Here is a 16,916-nt window from a genome sequence, read left to right as displayed (position 1 = left end):
AGAACTTCAATTCAACTGAATTGTTCTCTAGAAGAGGTTTGTATCTGAGACCCTTTGAACATATACTGTCTCTAGCATGGACCCAATTTATTTCTAACAGAATGCACATTGCTTTGATGTATAGCAAACTTCCCTCTGGCTTATACATTTAGCATTTTTTAATCCAAAGCAGTAAAAGACCACTCTAGCAGACCCTGCAAGGTTACCAATGCCCCTCAAAAGTCAATTACCTACTTTAAACTATACTATTGGAGAGCTTTTTGGTTGCTTTCAGTCCCTCTTCCACAAAAACAATGGTTTCTATACATTTCCCTGCCTGAAGGCAAAATACACAACTTATAGTGTATTCGTGCTACACCTATGGTATTTTGGACACCATTATATGATTGGCATGGCTCTGCTTTTTGTATGGCTCTACCCTTTTTTGTATTTCCGATAGAAGACATAAATACAGTCTTCTTCACAGGTCAATAGATTTAGGAAGGTGGCACATCAATAAAGCTGGTGAGATGGAGGAAAACCTGTAATACCTTATAATACACACAGTAAATCGTGTTTGTCAGTGAAGTTCTATCTGTTCAATAACTAGGATTCAGCGCTTTACACAACTTTTAATAAACTCATGTACACCTTCCCAAAGCATGTAAATTTGTGACCCGGAAAGCTCTACTGTACATGTACAGTTTTCTGACTGCTTGTACTGACTGTGATAGCTATATGAAGGATTTTGTAATAGTTTTATAATTTGTGATTTATTTACTAAAATTTCTCAATTATGGACAGCGTACTAGGTTCAGATGTTGCCTATGCATTGAGAACTCCTGCAGTAAAATGAAGCGTGCTGGATGCATAACATATATGAAAGCATGCTGGTTGGAGAGCGCAAATAGTTAGCTGGCTAAACAGTCCTTCATTTACATGCAAGATTTGCTACACACTGTACAGTTAGGTCCATTAAAATTTGGACAGACAACTTTTTTCTATATTTGGTTCTGTACATTACCACATTTTTTTTAAATGAAACAACTCAGATGCAGCTGAACTGCAGGCTTTCAGCATTAATTCAGTGGGTTCAACAAAAGATTGTATAAAAATGTGAGGAACTAAAGCCTTTTTAACACAATCACTTCATTTCAGTGGCTCAAAAGTAATTGGACAAATTAAAAAGCTAAAAAAATTAATACTTGGTTGAAAACAGCCTGTAGTCTTGAACTCATGGACATCACCAGATGCTGGGTTTCCTCCTTTTTCCTCCTCCTCTGCGCCTTTACTGCAGCGGCTTTCAGTTTCTGTTTGTGGGCCTTTCTGTTCGAAGTTTAGTCTTCAACAAGTGAAATGCATGCTCAATTGGGTTCAGATGAAGTGGCTGACTTGGCCATTCAAGAATATTTTACTTCTTTGCTTTAATAAACTTCTGGGTTGCTTTGGCTGTATGTTTTGTGTCATTGTACATCTGTATTATGAAATGCCTCCCAATCAATTTGGTTGCATTTAGCTGGATTTGAGAAGACAGTATGTCTCTGAACACCTCAGAATTCATTCGGCGGCTTCTGTCCTGTGTCACATCATGGATAAACACTAGTGTCCCAGTGCGACTGGCAGCCATGCACGCCCAAGCCATCACACTGCCTCCGCCATGTTTTACAGATGATGTGGTATGCTTTGGATCATGAGCTGTTTCATGACTTCTCCATACTTTTTTCTTGCCATCATTCTGGTAAAGGTTGATTGGTTTCATCTGTCCAAAGAATGATTTTCCAGAACTGTGCTGGCTTTTTTAGATGTTATTTGAGCAAAGTCCAATCTAGCCTTTCTATTCTTGAGGCTTATGAGTGGCTTGCACCTTGCAGTGCACCCTCTGTATTTACTTTCATGCAGTCTTCTCTTTATGGTAGGTTTGGATATTGATACGCCTACTTCTTGGAGAGTGTTGTTTACTTGGTTGGCTGTTGTGAAGGGGTTTCTCTTCACCATGGAAATGATTCTGCGGTAACTTACTACTGTTGTCTTCCGTGGACGTCCAGGTCGTTTGGCGTTCACCAGTGCTTTTTTCGCTTTTTTCGGACCGCATGTTGTCTGCAAAATCTTCCACATACAAGCAACCCCCCCAAATCAACTCCAGGCCTCAGGTCTTTTATCCGCCTAATTGATAATGACATAACGAAGGAATTACCCATATCAGTCCATGAAATAGCCTTTGGGTCAATTGTCCAAATACTTTTTAGCCCCTGAAATGAAGTGATTGTGTTAAAAAAGGCTAGTTGCTCACATTTTTATGCAATCGTCCAGGTTTGCTGGATCACCCAGCTTCACTGATAAAAGTGTATCCTCTCCAACCTTGGAGAGCTTAATAAATCAGGCCCATAATCTCTGCAACTTCTAATATCCATGAAAAAAACACAGCAGTTTATATGTTTAATAAAAGTAAACAGAATCAACTTTTTTGAAATGCAATATGTTCCTAATATTTGCTAACATTGTTTAATACACCATATTACACATGAATAATGTTTTGTAGGGTTAGAACTAGTCATGGGAAAAATGAAAACTACCGATTCATCAGTTTTTCATTCTCTGACAGAGTTGTACAAAGGACAGCCTGCCCCTAAGGGAATACAAATAAAATCCAGCCCATTAATAATCAACTTTATGATTCAATACAGAGTAAATAAATCTGTCTACAAATACTTAAGAGAATCAAACAAATTCAATTTTCAAAGATTTGCCTTGCTTTAAAATCAGTTTGTGCATCCTTATTTGATACAGGTATGGGATCTGTAGTTCTACAAAAGTCATCAATGCACATCTGGCAGCCGTTCTGTCTTATGTGTGAGGCTACCTTAGCTTGAGCCGCAAGGAAGGGTAAAATGGTCCATTTTATAGTCTGAAACAATATTCTATAGGGGAAATTTGGTCCTGAACAGTAATGTTCACTGATACTACTTGGTATTAGTCAGAATACAGTGTAATACTGCTTTTGGTATTCATAAACAATACAGTGAATAAAAACAGACAATATGACTATAATGTTCAGAGCAAGTATGCATTTGCTTAGTAATGCAATAAATTTCTAGACCTGAATTCCTAAAAAAATTTTATTCAAAATATAACAGATTCTACAATAAAGTTCCCATTCCTGTATAATGTTGTTTCATGCTATGCCCGCAAAGGCAGCCAAATGCTGTGCATTATAGAAGTTACAGTGCCATGATATTTTATATTTACCTACCTCCTGTATCATCATTATACATAGCATGCAACAACATCGCCTGTGGATTCTGCACACAATCAATGATCCCTAGAAGAGTCCGTGTCAGCCGTAGAAGTTCACTAAAGCTGTAGAAGCCAAAATATATCAAATGGCGAGCCAGACTAACCACCTTAAAAACAGAAATGAAATTGGTTAAATATATCACACATTCAAACAACCTAATCTGTTCACACTATGGGCCGGATTCATTAAGCAAAATCGGAAGTTCGCTCGTGCGCATGTATTTGCGATCCGGCATCGGACCCCTCTAACCTATTTATCAACAAATTTTCAGCCATCGAGAATATGCTGGCATATTCTCCCGGCATTTATCAACTGAAATGATCTTGCGCTTCGAGGCGCGCATCTCCTGCAGCTACAGATGGGCGCCTCAAATACATATATATATATATATACCGTATTTTTCGGCGTATAAGACGCACTTTTTCTTCCCCAAAACTGGGGAGGAAAAGTGGGTTGGCACAGAGTGGGGAATTTATCCCCTTCTGATCACTCTGTGCCAATTTATCCCCTTCTGATCACCCTGTGCCAATTTATCCCCTTCGGATCACACTCTGCCAATTTATCCCCTTCTGATCACCCTGTGCCAATTTATCCCCTTCTGATCACTCTGTGTCAATTTATCAGAAGGGGTTGAATTGGCACAGGGTGATCAGAAGGGGATATATAAACACATATATAAATACAGGTGATTTAAGTTCCTGTGGCACTCATTTTGAGCTTTCTCACTGTTTGGCTTGTGAAACAAGTGGACTTTTAATCAAGTGGATTCAAGTGGAATCAAGTGGAAAAACGGTATGAAAACAAAAGGAGTTAAATCCTTATAGTAAGCTCAAACTGTAAGTAAACGTTTATAACTCCTTGTAAACTAACAAACATTGTTACTGGGAAGATGAGTGGTAGCAAGGTGGAAGGTTTGGTTCAGTGCACAGTCTGCCATATGTATGCACAAAAGGAGCAACAGCTCCTAGGTGAATACCACTGTGACAGATGTGTGCAAGTCGCCTTTCTGGTATCTCGCATTGGAGAGCTGGAAAAGCGCATTTGAAACAATGAAATTACTGGATCACCTTGAAAGGGGTCTCCTGCTCACTGAGCAGGCAGTTATTGGCTTAGATGTGGAGGGTGGAGAGGTTAGTCAGGATGAGCATGTAGGGAGTTGGGTTAATATAACTAGAGGAAGTGGTAGGGGCACCCAGAAAAGGAAGGCCAGCCCTGGGTTTGAGCACCCCAACATGTTTGCAAAGTTATGTGAAGATGTGCAGGTGGCAGACCCAGTGGCGGCAACTCTAGATGTTACTGCTTTCCCTAACAGCCGGGAAAGCAGCACATCTAGTAGTGGTGGGGAGGGAAAGGCAGGAAGGAAAAGACAATTGGTTGTCATAGGGGATTCTATCATCAGGAGGACTGATAGAATAGTTTGTCACCCGGATCCCTTCAACCGAATGGTTTGCTGTCTCCCTGGTGCCAGGGTTCAGCATGCAGTGGACCGAGTGGACAAATTACTGGGAGGGGCTGGACAGGACCCAGCTGTCTTGGTCCATGTTGGAACCAATGACAATATAAATAGAAGATGGAGGACCTTAAAAATCAGTTAAGGGAACTAGGTTTCAATTTGAAGAAAAGGACCTCCAAGGCTATATTCTCTGGAATACTGCCTGTGCCAAGCGCAACACAGGAAAGGCAGAAAGAGCTTAAGCAGCTAAACGCGTGGATTAAGTCCTGGTGTAGAAGGGAAGGGTTTGGGTTCATAGAGCACTGGGCTTACTTTTCATTGGAGTACAACCTGTATGCCAGAGATGGTTTGCACCTAAAAGAAAGGGGGTCTGCTGTGCTAGGGGAAAGATTTAGGGGAATGGTGGAGGGATATTTAAACTAGGACAGAGGGGTGTCGGACAGTCAAATAAGGTGGCAGAAAGGTTAGTCTGGGGTCAGACACTAGTGGAGGGTGGATTGGGGATAGTTGGGGGGAGGATTACGGATAATTGTAAGGAGCTTCCCATGTTACAAACAAGCATTGGATTGTGCAATACTAGTTGTACTGGAAAACAAAATGATTTGGCAAATAAGGATGGTAAAAGCAGCAATGGTTTAAAGAGGTTTATAAACAAAATAGAGGAGTTGGAAGCCTTAATGAGTGAAGAGAATTATGACTTAGTCGGCATTGCTGAATCCTGACTTTGTTCTTCACATTACTGGGCTGTCAATATTCCTGGGTATACTCTCTTTCGTAAAGACAGAGTCAAACGAAAGGGTGGTGGTGTGAGTCTGTGAGAAATGATCTGAAAGTGAATGTGAAAGAAGAAACTGCTGAGGGAACAAGCAATGAGGTTGAGGCATTATGGGTGGAGTTAAATGTGGGGTTGAATAACACACAGTTAATGATTGGAGTCTCGGCTATAGGCCCCCCAGTGCTAAGGAAGAAATAGAAAATCCACTACTAGCACAGATAGAAAAAGCAGCAAACATTGGAAGTGTTTTAATCATGGGAGATTTCAACTACCCTGACATTGACTGGAGTAATGGCACTACAGAAACAGCAAAAGAGAGGAAATTTGTGAATAATAGATAGATTAATAAGATAATTTTATGGTACAGTTTATAGAAGCCCCAACTAGAAATGATACTCTGCTGGACCTAGTTCTTTCTAACAATGCAGAGCTTATAACAAATGTGCAAATAAAAGAGAATCTGGGTAGCAGTGACCATATTATGATTTCATTTAATGTTAGCTGTAAACAGGAAGCAAAAACAGGAAAGATAAAAACATTTAATTTTAAGAGAGCTAATTTTCTATTAGTAAGGGCGGCTCTCTGTGACTTGGACTGGGAGACAATATTGTCCTCAAAGAACACAGAACAGAAATAGGAATGTTTTAAGTCTAAGCTTTTAAGTTCTACAAAAGAAAACTGAAAAATATATTCCAATGGGTAGTTTAGGAGGCTAAAATTAATATCTATGTGGCTTACAGCTGATGTTAAAAAAGCCATATGGAACACGAAAAGGGCATTTCAAAAATATAAAAAGGATCACTTACATCATTTGAAACCTATAAAGATTATAACAAAAGATGTAAAAAGAAGATAAAATGTGTAAAACTTCAAAATGAAAGACTGATTGCAAAGGAAAGTAAGGCTAACCCCAAAAAATGTTTCAAATAGATTTATAGCAAAAAGATCAGATCTGAGCATGTAGGCCCCTTAAAGGATGTCACTAGGTGGGTAACTGGGAACAAGGACAAGGCAAATTTACTAAACACTTTTTTTAGCCCGGTGTACACAAAGGAAAATGGCAGAGCTCAAGTCCAAATTCATAATAGCAATGTCACTGCCTTTAATGATTTACAATGGCTAAGAATTGATATGATTGAGAAACAGCTGGGAAAAATTAAGGTTGACAAAGCACCAAGACCTGATGGATTACATCCACATGTCCTCAAATAGCTGAGCTCAGTTATTTCAAAGCCATTATTTCTAATTTTTAGGGACTCTTTAGTCACTGGCAAGGTTCCAATGGATTGGCGTAAGGCCAATGTGGTTCCCATCTTCAAAAAGGGAGCAAAGTCTTTACCAGGTAACTACAGACCCAATAGTTTAACGTCCATAGTTGGAAAGAAGGTCTTAGAGAGTTTGATAAAGAGCCACAAAGAGGAGTTTCTGCTAGAAAATGATATTATAAGGTATAGTCAGCATGGCTTCAAGAAAGACAGAAGTTGTCAAACAAATTTACTCTTTTTTTATAAGGAAGTAAGTAAACAGGTAGACAGTGGAATAGCAGTTGATATAGTGTACTTGGACTTTGCTAAAGCATTTGACACTGTACCTCACAGACGGGTAATATGCAAGTTAGGGTCGATAGGTTTAGAAAAGTCAATCTGTAAATGGATAGGGAACTGGAAGATCGCATCCAGAGAGTTGTAATAAATTATTCATACTCTGAATGGTCTAAGGTTATTAGTGGTGTACCCCAGGGTTCAGTGTGGGACCTTTACTGTTTAACATCTTCATAAATGAATGAAATTAGGTTCATACAGGATGTCTATAACCTACAAGCAGACCTGGATGTACTGTTTGATTGGGTAGCCAAGTGGAAAATGACATTTAATATAGATAAATGTAAAACTATGCACTTGGGAGCTAACAACATGCATGCTTCATACTGTCTAGGGGGGATACATTTGGGGGAGTCAGACCACATCTGGAATATGCAGTCCAGTTTTGGTCACCAGTTCACAAAAAGGACATGTGGAATTGGAGAGAGTGCAGAGAAGGGCAACTAAATTATTAAAATGAATTGAGGAGCTCAGCTATCAGGAGAGATTAGCTATACTGAATCTATTCTCCCTTGAGAAGAGACATTTAAGAGGGGATATGATCACCCTGTATAAATATATAAACAGTCCATATAGAGAACTCTCTTCCCCATTATTCACTTTGGGATCATTACAAAGAACAAGAGGGCATTCTTTGCGTCTGGAGGAAAAGAAGTTTAAGCTCTGGATAAGGAAGTGATTCTTCACTGTAAGGTCTGTGAAAATGTGGAATCAGCTCCCTCAGGAAGTAGTTTCAGCAACTACTATACATTGCTTTAAGAAAAATCTGGATGTTTTTCTAGAAGCACAGAATATACCTGGGTATTAAGGCTTTAAAGTAAAAATAACAGTGACTGTTGATCCAGGGAACATCCGATTACCTCATGGAATAAGGAAGGAATTATTTTTTCCCCTGTTGAAGCAAGTCGTACCAGGGTTTTTTTTTTGCCTTCCTCTGGACCAACTATGTCTTATAGGGTTTTATATCTTGGATATGTTTATTTCCCTAGTGGTTGAACTTGATGGACCTATGTCTTTTTTCAACCTAACCTACTATGTAACTATATATAAATACATATAAATATAGTATAAAAATATGAAAATATATATATATTTATAAATATATATGTCTTTTCATATTTTTACATTATATTTATATGTTTTTATATATATATATATATATATATATATATATCTTTTTTAATTTAGGCTGGGTCTACACTGACTATTTTAAAAATGCATGTAAACGTCACTGCCACCTTTATTTGCGTTTTTATGCACTTTTACAAGCTATTGTAGGCTTTTAAAGAAAGCTTCCATTGAAAACAATGGGGGCTTTTTTAAGTGTTTTTAGCAGAACCTGAAAGCTCCCTTTAATAAGGAGACTCCCAGATTTCCGCCACCCCACCCTGGGGAATGAGTACAGGGGTACATAAAAACCCTTACTCATTCCCTGAAAGGGTAAAAAATATGTGTGAAAAATGGCATTCAAACCTGCATAAACACCCTGAAGGGCTGTAAAAACATGAAAACATGTTTGGCACAAAGTGTATTTGTCCCTGGAAGTTTTATATACTAGTATTATTTAAATTATGTACAAACCTAAATAATGCATACAATCCAGTATTTAATGAGCAAAATTAGGTTGAGCAACAACAGAACATATGTTCATTTCTAAGAGTGTTTGATCCTGCTTGTGAGCTTGTCAATAAATATGGTTTAATGTTGTGCTTGGCAACCTGGACCTCCTTCCATCACCATCAGGTGAGTTAAAATGAATATGCAACTGAGCTGGACATCTAATGGACAACCTGTTTAGACACCAAGTGGAAGTGTGCTTGTATACAATAGTGCTAAGATCAGGCCACACAGCACAATGAGAACAAACCTATAACACTACTACAAATGAACAGAGGAGTTCTGTAGAACAGTGGCAGTAAATTACCATGAGTGAAGAATGTTAAAGGAAAACCACAGCTGAAATTTGAATCAGATCCAAAATGCTTTTGAACTTTTTTACCATTCATACTATTCTGTGATGAGATGACATATTATAAACGTGCTAATTAGTATATATATATATATACAGCTTGATATGAATTAGTTTGCAGTGTTGCAACCAGTCCAAAAAATACATATTAAAACAACAATATAAGGAACAAGAAAAGGGCATTCCAAAAATATAAAAATGAAGGATCATCTTTATCATTTGAAAATTTTAAAGAATATAACAAAAAAATGTAAAAAGGAGATAAAATGTACAAAACTTTAAAATGAAAGACAGATTGCAAAGGAAAGTAGGACAAGCCCTCAATTTTTTTTAAATATAATAATAGCAAAAGATCTGAGCATGTAGGCCCCTTAAAGGATGTCGCTGGGTTGGTAAGTGGGGATAACCTTTTCTATCCAGTTAAATCTCAACTTATTCCCCCGTTACATACTATCCTAACAATACCCCTCTTTGTACCATCTTGGTACACTGACATACACATGATATACAATCCATCCCGTATAATTACAATCCAATATGATCAACAAATTTTTCCCTCACTATGGATCTGTGTAGCTATCTCCTTCTTAATTATATTTTCTATGTAACTTTTTCTTTTTACTTACCTAAGAAGCATAAATCACTATCTCATAAAATATAAGTTACTCCATGTTCAAATGAGCATGTACATACTCATATTACTATGACCTACACTATGATGAAATTGTCACACAAATTTATAAGTCACCCACTATCTAGATTTGTTAACATCCATGTCAATATGTTAATATATAACTTATGCTAAGATAAACTGTCACATATGAAATGCACTCTCTGTATGATCTAGTTCTAAAGCTACGTACACACTTCCAATTATTATCGTTGGAAAACGAACGACGAACGATCCTGCACGATATCTACGATCGTATAGCACCGATCCTGCACATAGAGATAACGACACGATCGTTCGTAGATATTGTACACACAATAGATACGATCGTTTGAGCGATAGAGGAACTATGTGCACGACAGGAAGTGAACGAACGTTCGTTCATTACGCATGCTCAGACCATGGACGATCAACGAACGATCGTACACACGAACGATGTTCAACGATCGTCGTCCAATCCGATCCGCCGGTCCGGTCGTTCGTTTCCAACGACTTTCCTCGTTCGTCGGCGTCGTTGGTTACTTTTTTACGAACGTTTTTTGCCCAATCGATCGTTCGTCGTTCGTTCATCGTTCATTTTGAACGATAAAAATTGGAAGTGTGTACGCACCTTAAGATATATGCTTGGTGATTACTTACTATGATGATTACTTACTATCTGCAATGATGTTTTCAGTAGTAAAATGACATTAACAATAATCTATAAATGATCCCAGTGCATGTACATAGATTACTTTAATTAGTGGATTATCAATAATGGACAGACCTTTATCTACATCTAATATATGAAATGATTTTGATAGTGGTAATGACATTAGCAATGATCCACAAATCATCCCTGTGCACCCATATAGATTGTTCTAATTGGTATATTATGAACAATGTTTCTATTTGCATTGAATCTATAGTATATATGCTCTTTTGACACATCTTTTATACACAGATGCGTTATCTATCCAACAGACATTTCTCATAAATTATCCAATTTCCACATCCATCTGTCCACCCCCGGTGCTGCCCCCTCCCCCCCCCCCCCCCCACGACAATTAGGGGATTTTAGGTTTAAATACACCATTATCCCAGCAATCACAAAAGCGCTGGAGTAATAACCTCCCCTATACCATAAGCCTACATCTTATGTGTGGACTATCAGGGAGTTAATATACCTGGCTGTATTGCCGCGGATTATGGGCATCACAGTGAGGGCGGATGTACTTGATAGCATCCTTACTTCCAGGCGTGATGACGTCACACGTGACCTACACGCCATTGACACACGAGGATGCCATTTTATCCATGGCCATAAAAAAAGCAGCTGTTGCTGCTGTGCCCTGAGCGATTTTCTGGCTGCACATGCAGTTTGCATGTCCCTTTTTACCCTTTACAGCTGCAATTGTTTAAGAAAAGCCTTATCTCCTTTATAGCCTTCGATCAATCTCTCTGGAAAAAATACCTATACAAATTATCCCTGACTTAATTGATAAATAAATAGAGCATCAGCAGTTTTACATTACTATATACCATGTTTATAATGCACAAATCCTGAGAGTTGATAGCTATCTCTCTCCCCTATTATCTTCCTATTAATATTGTTGTTACTTAACAAACCCTTATTGTTTTAAAAGAACCATACTGTATCAAAGAACTCGTGTCAACACCCATTGGTATCATACCTGCTAGTAAATATTACTGGGACCACCTTGATGCAACTCCCGATTATTCATTTTGAGATCATTACGAAGAACAAGAGGGCACTCTTTGCATCTGTAGGAAAAGAAGTTTAGGCTCCGGATAAGAAAGGGATTCCTCACTGTAAGGTCTGTGAAAATGTGGAATAGGCTCCCTCAGGAATTAGTCTCAGCAACTACTATAGATTGCTTTAAGAAAAATTAAGGCATTAAAGTAAAAAAAAAAAAAAAAAAACAGTGACTGTTGATCCAGGGAACATCCGATTGTTCCATGGAATCAGAAAGGAATTTTTTTCCCGTTAAAGCAAATTGTACCAGGGTTTTTTTTTCTAAACCAACTACTGTGTGTCCTATAGGGTTTTATATCTGGGATATGTTTATTTCCCTAGTGGTTGAACTTGATGGACTGATGTCTTTTTTCAACCTAACCTACTATGTAACTATGCAACAATTGCAGCCAATCTAACTAAAAAAGAACCAATTTTCTGAATTAATATAATGTTACAAAAAATTGTAGCACTTACCAAAAAAAAAAAAAAAAAGACCAAGCGCTAAAGATTCATATTGACCTATAATGGACTGTAGCTGTGCACAGAACAAGGACCAGGTGTGCCCTAATTGATTGGTATGACATCAACATTGACAGAGCTTAACAGAACCACCTTAATCGCACAGCTGAAAATGAATCACCCTAATTGGTGAATTCCCAACCCCACTGCTCATTTAGCAATGCTATGCCATTGCTGGCTCGCGGTAATGCGCCGTGTCCAGCAGAGCGTTTATTCGCGCGGCGAGCTTACGCACATTCGCGTGATAAATCAGCCTCTATATTGAGGACTAGTGGACTTTTGAGGTCAGTTTATCTAGATAAACTGACCTCAAAAGTCCACTAGTCCTCAATACTCACTAAGTCCTTCAAAGACCAGATACTATAAACTATTACCTAATTATGGTGGTCTGATTTAATGGATACATTTTGGCACATAGCATTTTACTGTCTAAAAAATGGTCAGTAAGGAACAAATATTTTATATTAATGTGTCAGAGTGCCAAAAGAATAAAATTCAGAGGTGGTATTTTTTTCAACTTTAAATAATTTATTTATTTGGATTCTGTGTGGTATTTAAATGAATTAAAGAATTTATGATAATAAATGAGTTATTATCCTTTGGGACCTCCACCTTGGTACACTTAAATCATGTGAGCAGCCCGAATCTTCAAAAATCAACTGGTAGGATTAGTACAAAATGCCTAGATATCATACTTTACAGAACCACTTAGGAAGTAATTAAAATAATTATACTATGCTCTGAACCATTACCAAATGGCTGTGTACAAATATTTTGACCCAGGTGGCTGTTTTGGCAGGTTTACAGTATAAATTCCAAGCTTCTGGTAATAAAAAGGGATCCAAACTATCTACAAGTTGATGCTAGCATTGTAGAGGATAGTATTAGTGAGAGTTCTGTTCTGCATGTTCACAAACAAATTATGTTTTGTGTGCATGTACCTGAAAGTTTGCAAACACACATAATTTACACTAAAGTCTCCAACAAAACACACAGTAACAACAGCATCAGAAGTGTAAATATTTTTTACATTCATTACTTTTATTTTAGTTTCTCACCTCAAATGTGAGCTTGTTTTTTTCCTCATTTGCAAATGGCATTGATTCACTGACAACTGCATTCAAATAATCTTCCACAAATTCCATTGTGTTTGTAAACTTATTTTTCTTATCATCTCTGGAATCATTAAGGTTGGAATCATAACTGGTTTAGAAACAAAATACGCACAATTAGTTGGGTGAACCTAAACACAAAACTACACAGAAAAAGTATTAGAATGATACTATGCCCCTATTTTGTTCATTCATATTCAGGTATGAATATCTACTTTTTTGTACTTCCAATTCAGTCCTCTGAGTACTCCAAATCCAAAACAAGTATCAGGTCCCACTACTGTACCTGTTTATTTAACCCTTTATGTAATACAACCACAGTACATGCTCATAACCTGCTTCCACACATAGGTTTGGGATGGTACAGTACAGTCAGAAACCACACGAGTCATTGATCAAGGGCCAGCTGTAAAAAAAATACTTTAACCTATCAACTTTCAGGCCTCTAGTAATTTTGATTGAGCCTCCACCACATTTACCATGACAACAAAACCCCAAAATGAAAAAATATTGAGAGTGTTCCCTTGCTGCAATGGTCTGACAGTAAAATAAACGTGACTACATTTGTATCTGTAATGCAAAATACTTTTTAAAAAAAACAAAGAGGATTTTTTTCCTCAAATCTCAACCACCTGTAACTCACTCACTGCTATTCATACCCACATCAAGGGTACAGTTGACTCTCATCTCTAATCAAATAATATCCCAACCAGACTACACAGAGCAGCCTGGAAAAATCTAATCTTTAGAGAAAAAAAAGCACATAACATTTTGATCATAGCATGTGAAGGGAAGTCATACAATACACAGTATTGTAACACATTAGATGAGCCAGAAGAATAAGCATCTTCTTTCATTACAATCATTAACAAAATAAACACGAGTCTTAAAAAACACAAATAAATCTTACTACAGTTTAAGCAGTATGTAAGTTTACAGCTACTGCAAATATGTTTGGTTGTTTGTTAACATGGAAAATTCTACACTATAACTTTCAGCACATGCATTTTCTTTATGAGAACATTTTACTCCAAGCATTATGAACTTATAAATGAGTTATATACCAATTCTTGATCCAGTTGGAAAATGGAATATAACCCTAAAGTTAATTTGTTACCTTAATATAACCTATGGTGAACCAAGGTTGGCTATCCAACAACAAGAATTTCCTTCTAGCCTATTAGTAGTAAAATGTGCTATGTATAAGCATATTTGATTTTCCTTACTCTTTTATAGTGATTGCTGTAGGTATTTCAGTCCATAGTCGTGCATATTTTACTGGTGTAACCAGTTCTTGAGGGTCTCTGTCAACATGGACATGCAGCATGAGATGACAGAAAGAAGCTCGGATCTCATAGGGCAACATTTCATCAGCCATGCAGAGGAAGATAAGGTCAACACTTAGTTGTTTGGATATTTCATGTATAGCTAGGTATTGTCGATCTAGACACATCCGTGCAAAAAGTTTTAGCTGATATCTGTTGAAAATATAAGATGTAAAACAAGAGAAAAATGTGCAAAATGACAAATAAAATGGTTAAAAAGTGCCAGTAAACAAAGATTTACCTAATCCACACAACCCACAGTTTTTGTGATTTACTTAGATAAAACACAATTATACCACAAATGCTGCTTGTGGTAGTTCTTTCAGCTCAGAATAGCAGGAACACTGTAGTATGCTTTGCACCACAGGATTTGGGTACGCTACAATGTTATACTTTTTTTATGCACTCGTAACACAAACTTTATTAATCATACTCTGATATAAGAAAACCTTACAATAAAATAAATAACAGTATGGTGTAACCTCAGTACCGAGCTGCATTCATTTCTACCATAACTTAAACTTTCCTTTCTTATTGGCCCTACTGTGTGATGACTGACTGTGGCAAGAAACCAAATGAAAGCTAGAAAGGTGATACATCATCCTGGATAAACACAACATAAAAAAATGTAAATATTAAAGACTCTAAATAAATAAAGATAAATGAAAAGAACAAGTCTTTTATAAGTGTGAAAACCAGTAATTTATAGGTTAAAAGAGAGCTATGTGAAACTGCATCATCACAGTGGGTTTAACAAAATTTCCTACCTGTAGTATGTGAGAACATTCTCATCATGAGCATTGCCTGCTCGTGCCTCTTGTGATAGCTGGCGGATGCTCTTTTCATGTGTGTCATTGTTTTTATCTAACCAGACAAGCCACACCTCTTCTTCACAGTACTCAATACTCATATATTCTGGGGACTGGGACATCTCTTTAACTGGTCTTAGTCTACAAAAAAACAAGAAAACGGGGGTAATATTTGCACACATTTCTGCTGCCTATCAGATAAAATTATGAAATCACCCAGGGATGATTACTCCAATTATTTAAATGGTAATACAAAGTACTGGTCAAGGAGTACAAAATTATAAAGAATACATTAGAGGGTTGGAGAAAAGTTAGAGTACCACACAAGAAAAGTCTTTACAAGATGTATTATCTTTATTAGCCAGAAAAATATCTGATATAGTTTGATTTTTGGACTAACTTTTGGACTAACACTCTGACTAAGCCTTCCAACTGCTCTTTCACCATCCAGTGATCCTGACTCAGTGACAACTAAACTTTATGAACAGAGAGGGAGCAAAGGACAGCTGTACTTTAATAGAAAATATATATGACAGATAGTGTAGTTGGTACACAAACAATTCTGTAATTTAATACACATAAAACTGCAATTTAATACATTTCAGCAAATAAAAAAAAAAAATGTTTTCTAAAAGTACCAGAAAAAAAATGTCTATTCTTTTATCCATACAAGCTATGCAAGTACTGGACAGTGCTGTATACTGCTAGTATCACCAAAGTTATTTTCTGTACATGTGATTGGGTATTTCCTACATTACGACACAACTCCTACATTACGCCTACATTACGGGCTCAACATGTGATGGTAACGTGTAAACCCATATATTAATTACACCAAGAACTGACTGGAATCCAAGTTTTAGTTTCAACAGAATAGCAGAGGATATGATTTTACACATCTTTGTAATCTATCAATTTGCTTTCTTCTAAAGTATTTATGTAGGGGCAAATTTGAATATACCATTTACAAAACATTAACTGGAGGTGAATCTATCTTTGTCAATGAAAATACATGCACCAAGAACATTTAACTGCTGTGAATATTTGTTACATATGCCAATATTTGTTATAATATATGCCAGAATACCAGCTTTATAGATGTTTGCCATAGTAATTCTGACCTTTTTTATTTCTCACAGAATGCTGATGTTCCTAAAAGAGCATCAGACGTCACATAAGTAGATATGCATCCAGACGAACTTTACACTGTTATCATACATCACATAATTACAGGATATTACAAAACCCAATATGTCATAAATATTGTTCACTTTTAAGACTACTTGTTCATATGTAGCTATTAATAAAATGTGATTACTTACTCTGTCTTTATGAGAATGTCACTGTTCTTAGGATCAAGCACACATTTACAGATCAGCTCCTGAGTAACTGGAATCGCTATATGATTAGACACACACAGATCGGAAAGATAATCTAGAAACCTATAAAAAGATATTTAAAAACAGAGAACATTATGGACTATCTAAACCTAAATAGGTTTACACATTTACAGACAGATATGAATTGATATCTTCTCCTTACTCCTATTATAATATACCAATTTCTTCTGCTTTGTTTTTGGAGATCTGATACTGATATAAATATATTATTCACATACATACATACATTTACTAAATATGCTATATTGGCATATATACACCTAAACTCATT

The 16,916-nt window shown here is 36.9% G+C and overlaps 1 protein-coding gene across 2 annotated transcripts in view; it reads right to left on the bottom strand.

The window, feature by feature from the left end:
* Window positions 1–16,916, bottom strand: part of ITPR3 (inositol 1,4,5-trisphosphate receptor type 3) — a 187,055-nt gene that overhangs the window by 102,482 nt on the left and 67,657 nt on the right. For both annotated transcript variants that reach the window (XM_072422560.1, XM_072422566.1), the window contains exons 17-21: window positions 16,568–16,687; window positions 15,204–15,386; window positions 14,338–14,589; window positions 13,058–13,202; window positions 3,230–3,380 (exon numbers count right to left, since the gene is read on the bottom strand). In XM_072422560.1, the coding sequence (XP_072278661.1) occupies window positions 3,230–3,380; window positions 13,058–13,202; window positions 14,338–14,589; window positions 15,204–15,386; window positions 16,568–16,687 (851 nt within the window). The remainder of the gene's footprint in view (window positions 1–3,229; window positions 3,381–13,057; window positions 13,203–14,337; window positions 14,590–15,203; window positions 15,387–16,567; window positions 16,688–16,916) is intronic.

The sequence above is a fragment of the Pyxicephalus adspersus genome, chromosome 1 (genome assembly GCF_032062135.1).
Source record: "Pyxicephalus adspersus chromosome 1, UCB_Pads_2.0, whole genome shotgun sequence".
NCBI lineage: Eukaryota > Metazoa > Chordata > Amphibia > Anura > Pyxicephalidae > Pyxicephalus > Pyxicephalus adspersus.
Note: the sequence above shows the minus strand (reverse complement) of the source record. Positions and strands in the feature narration are given on the sequence as shown.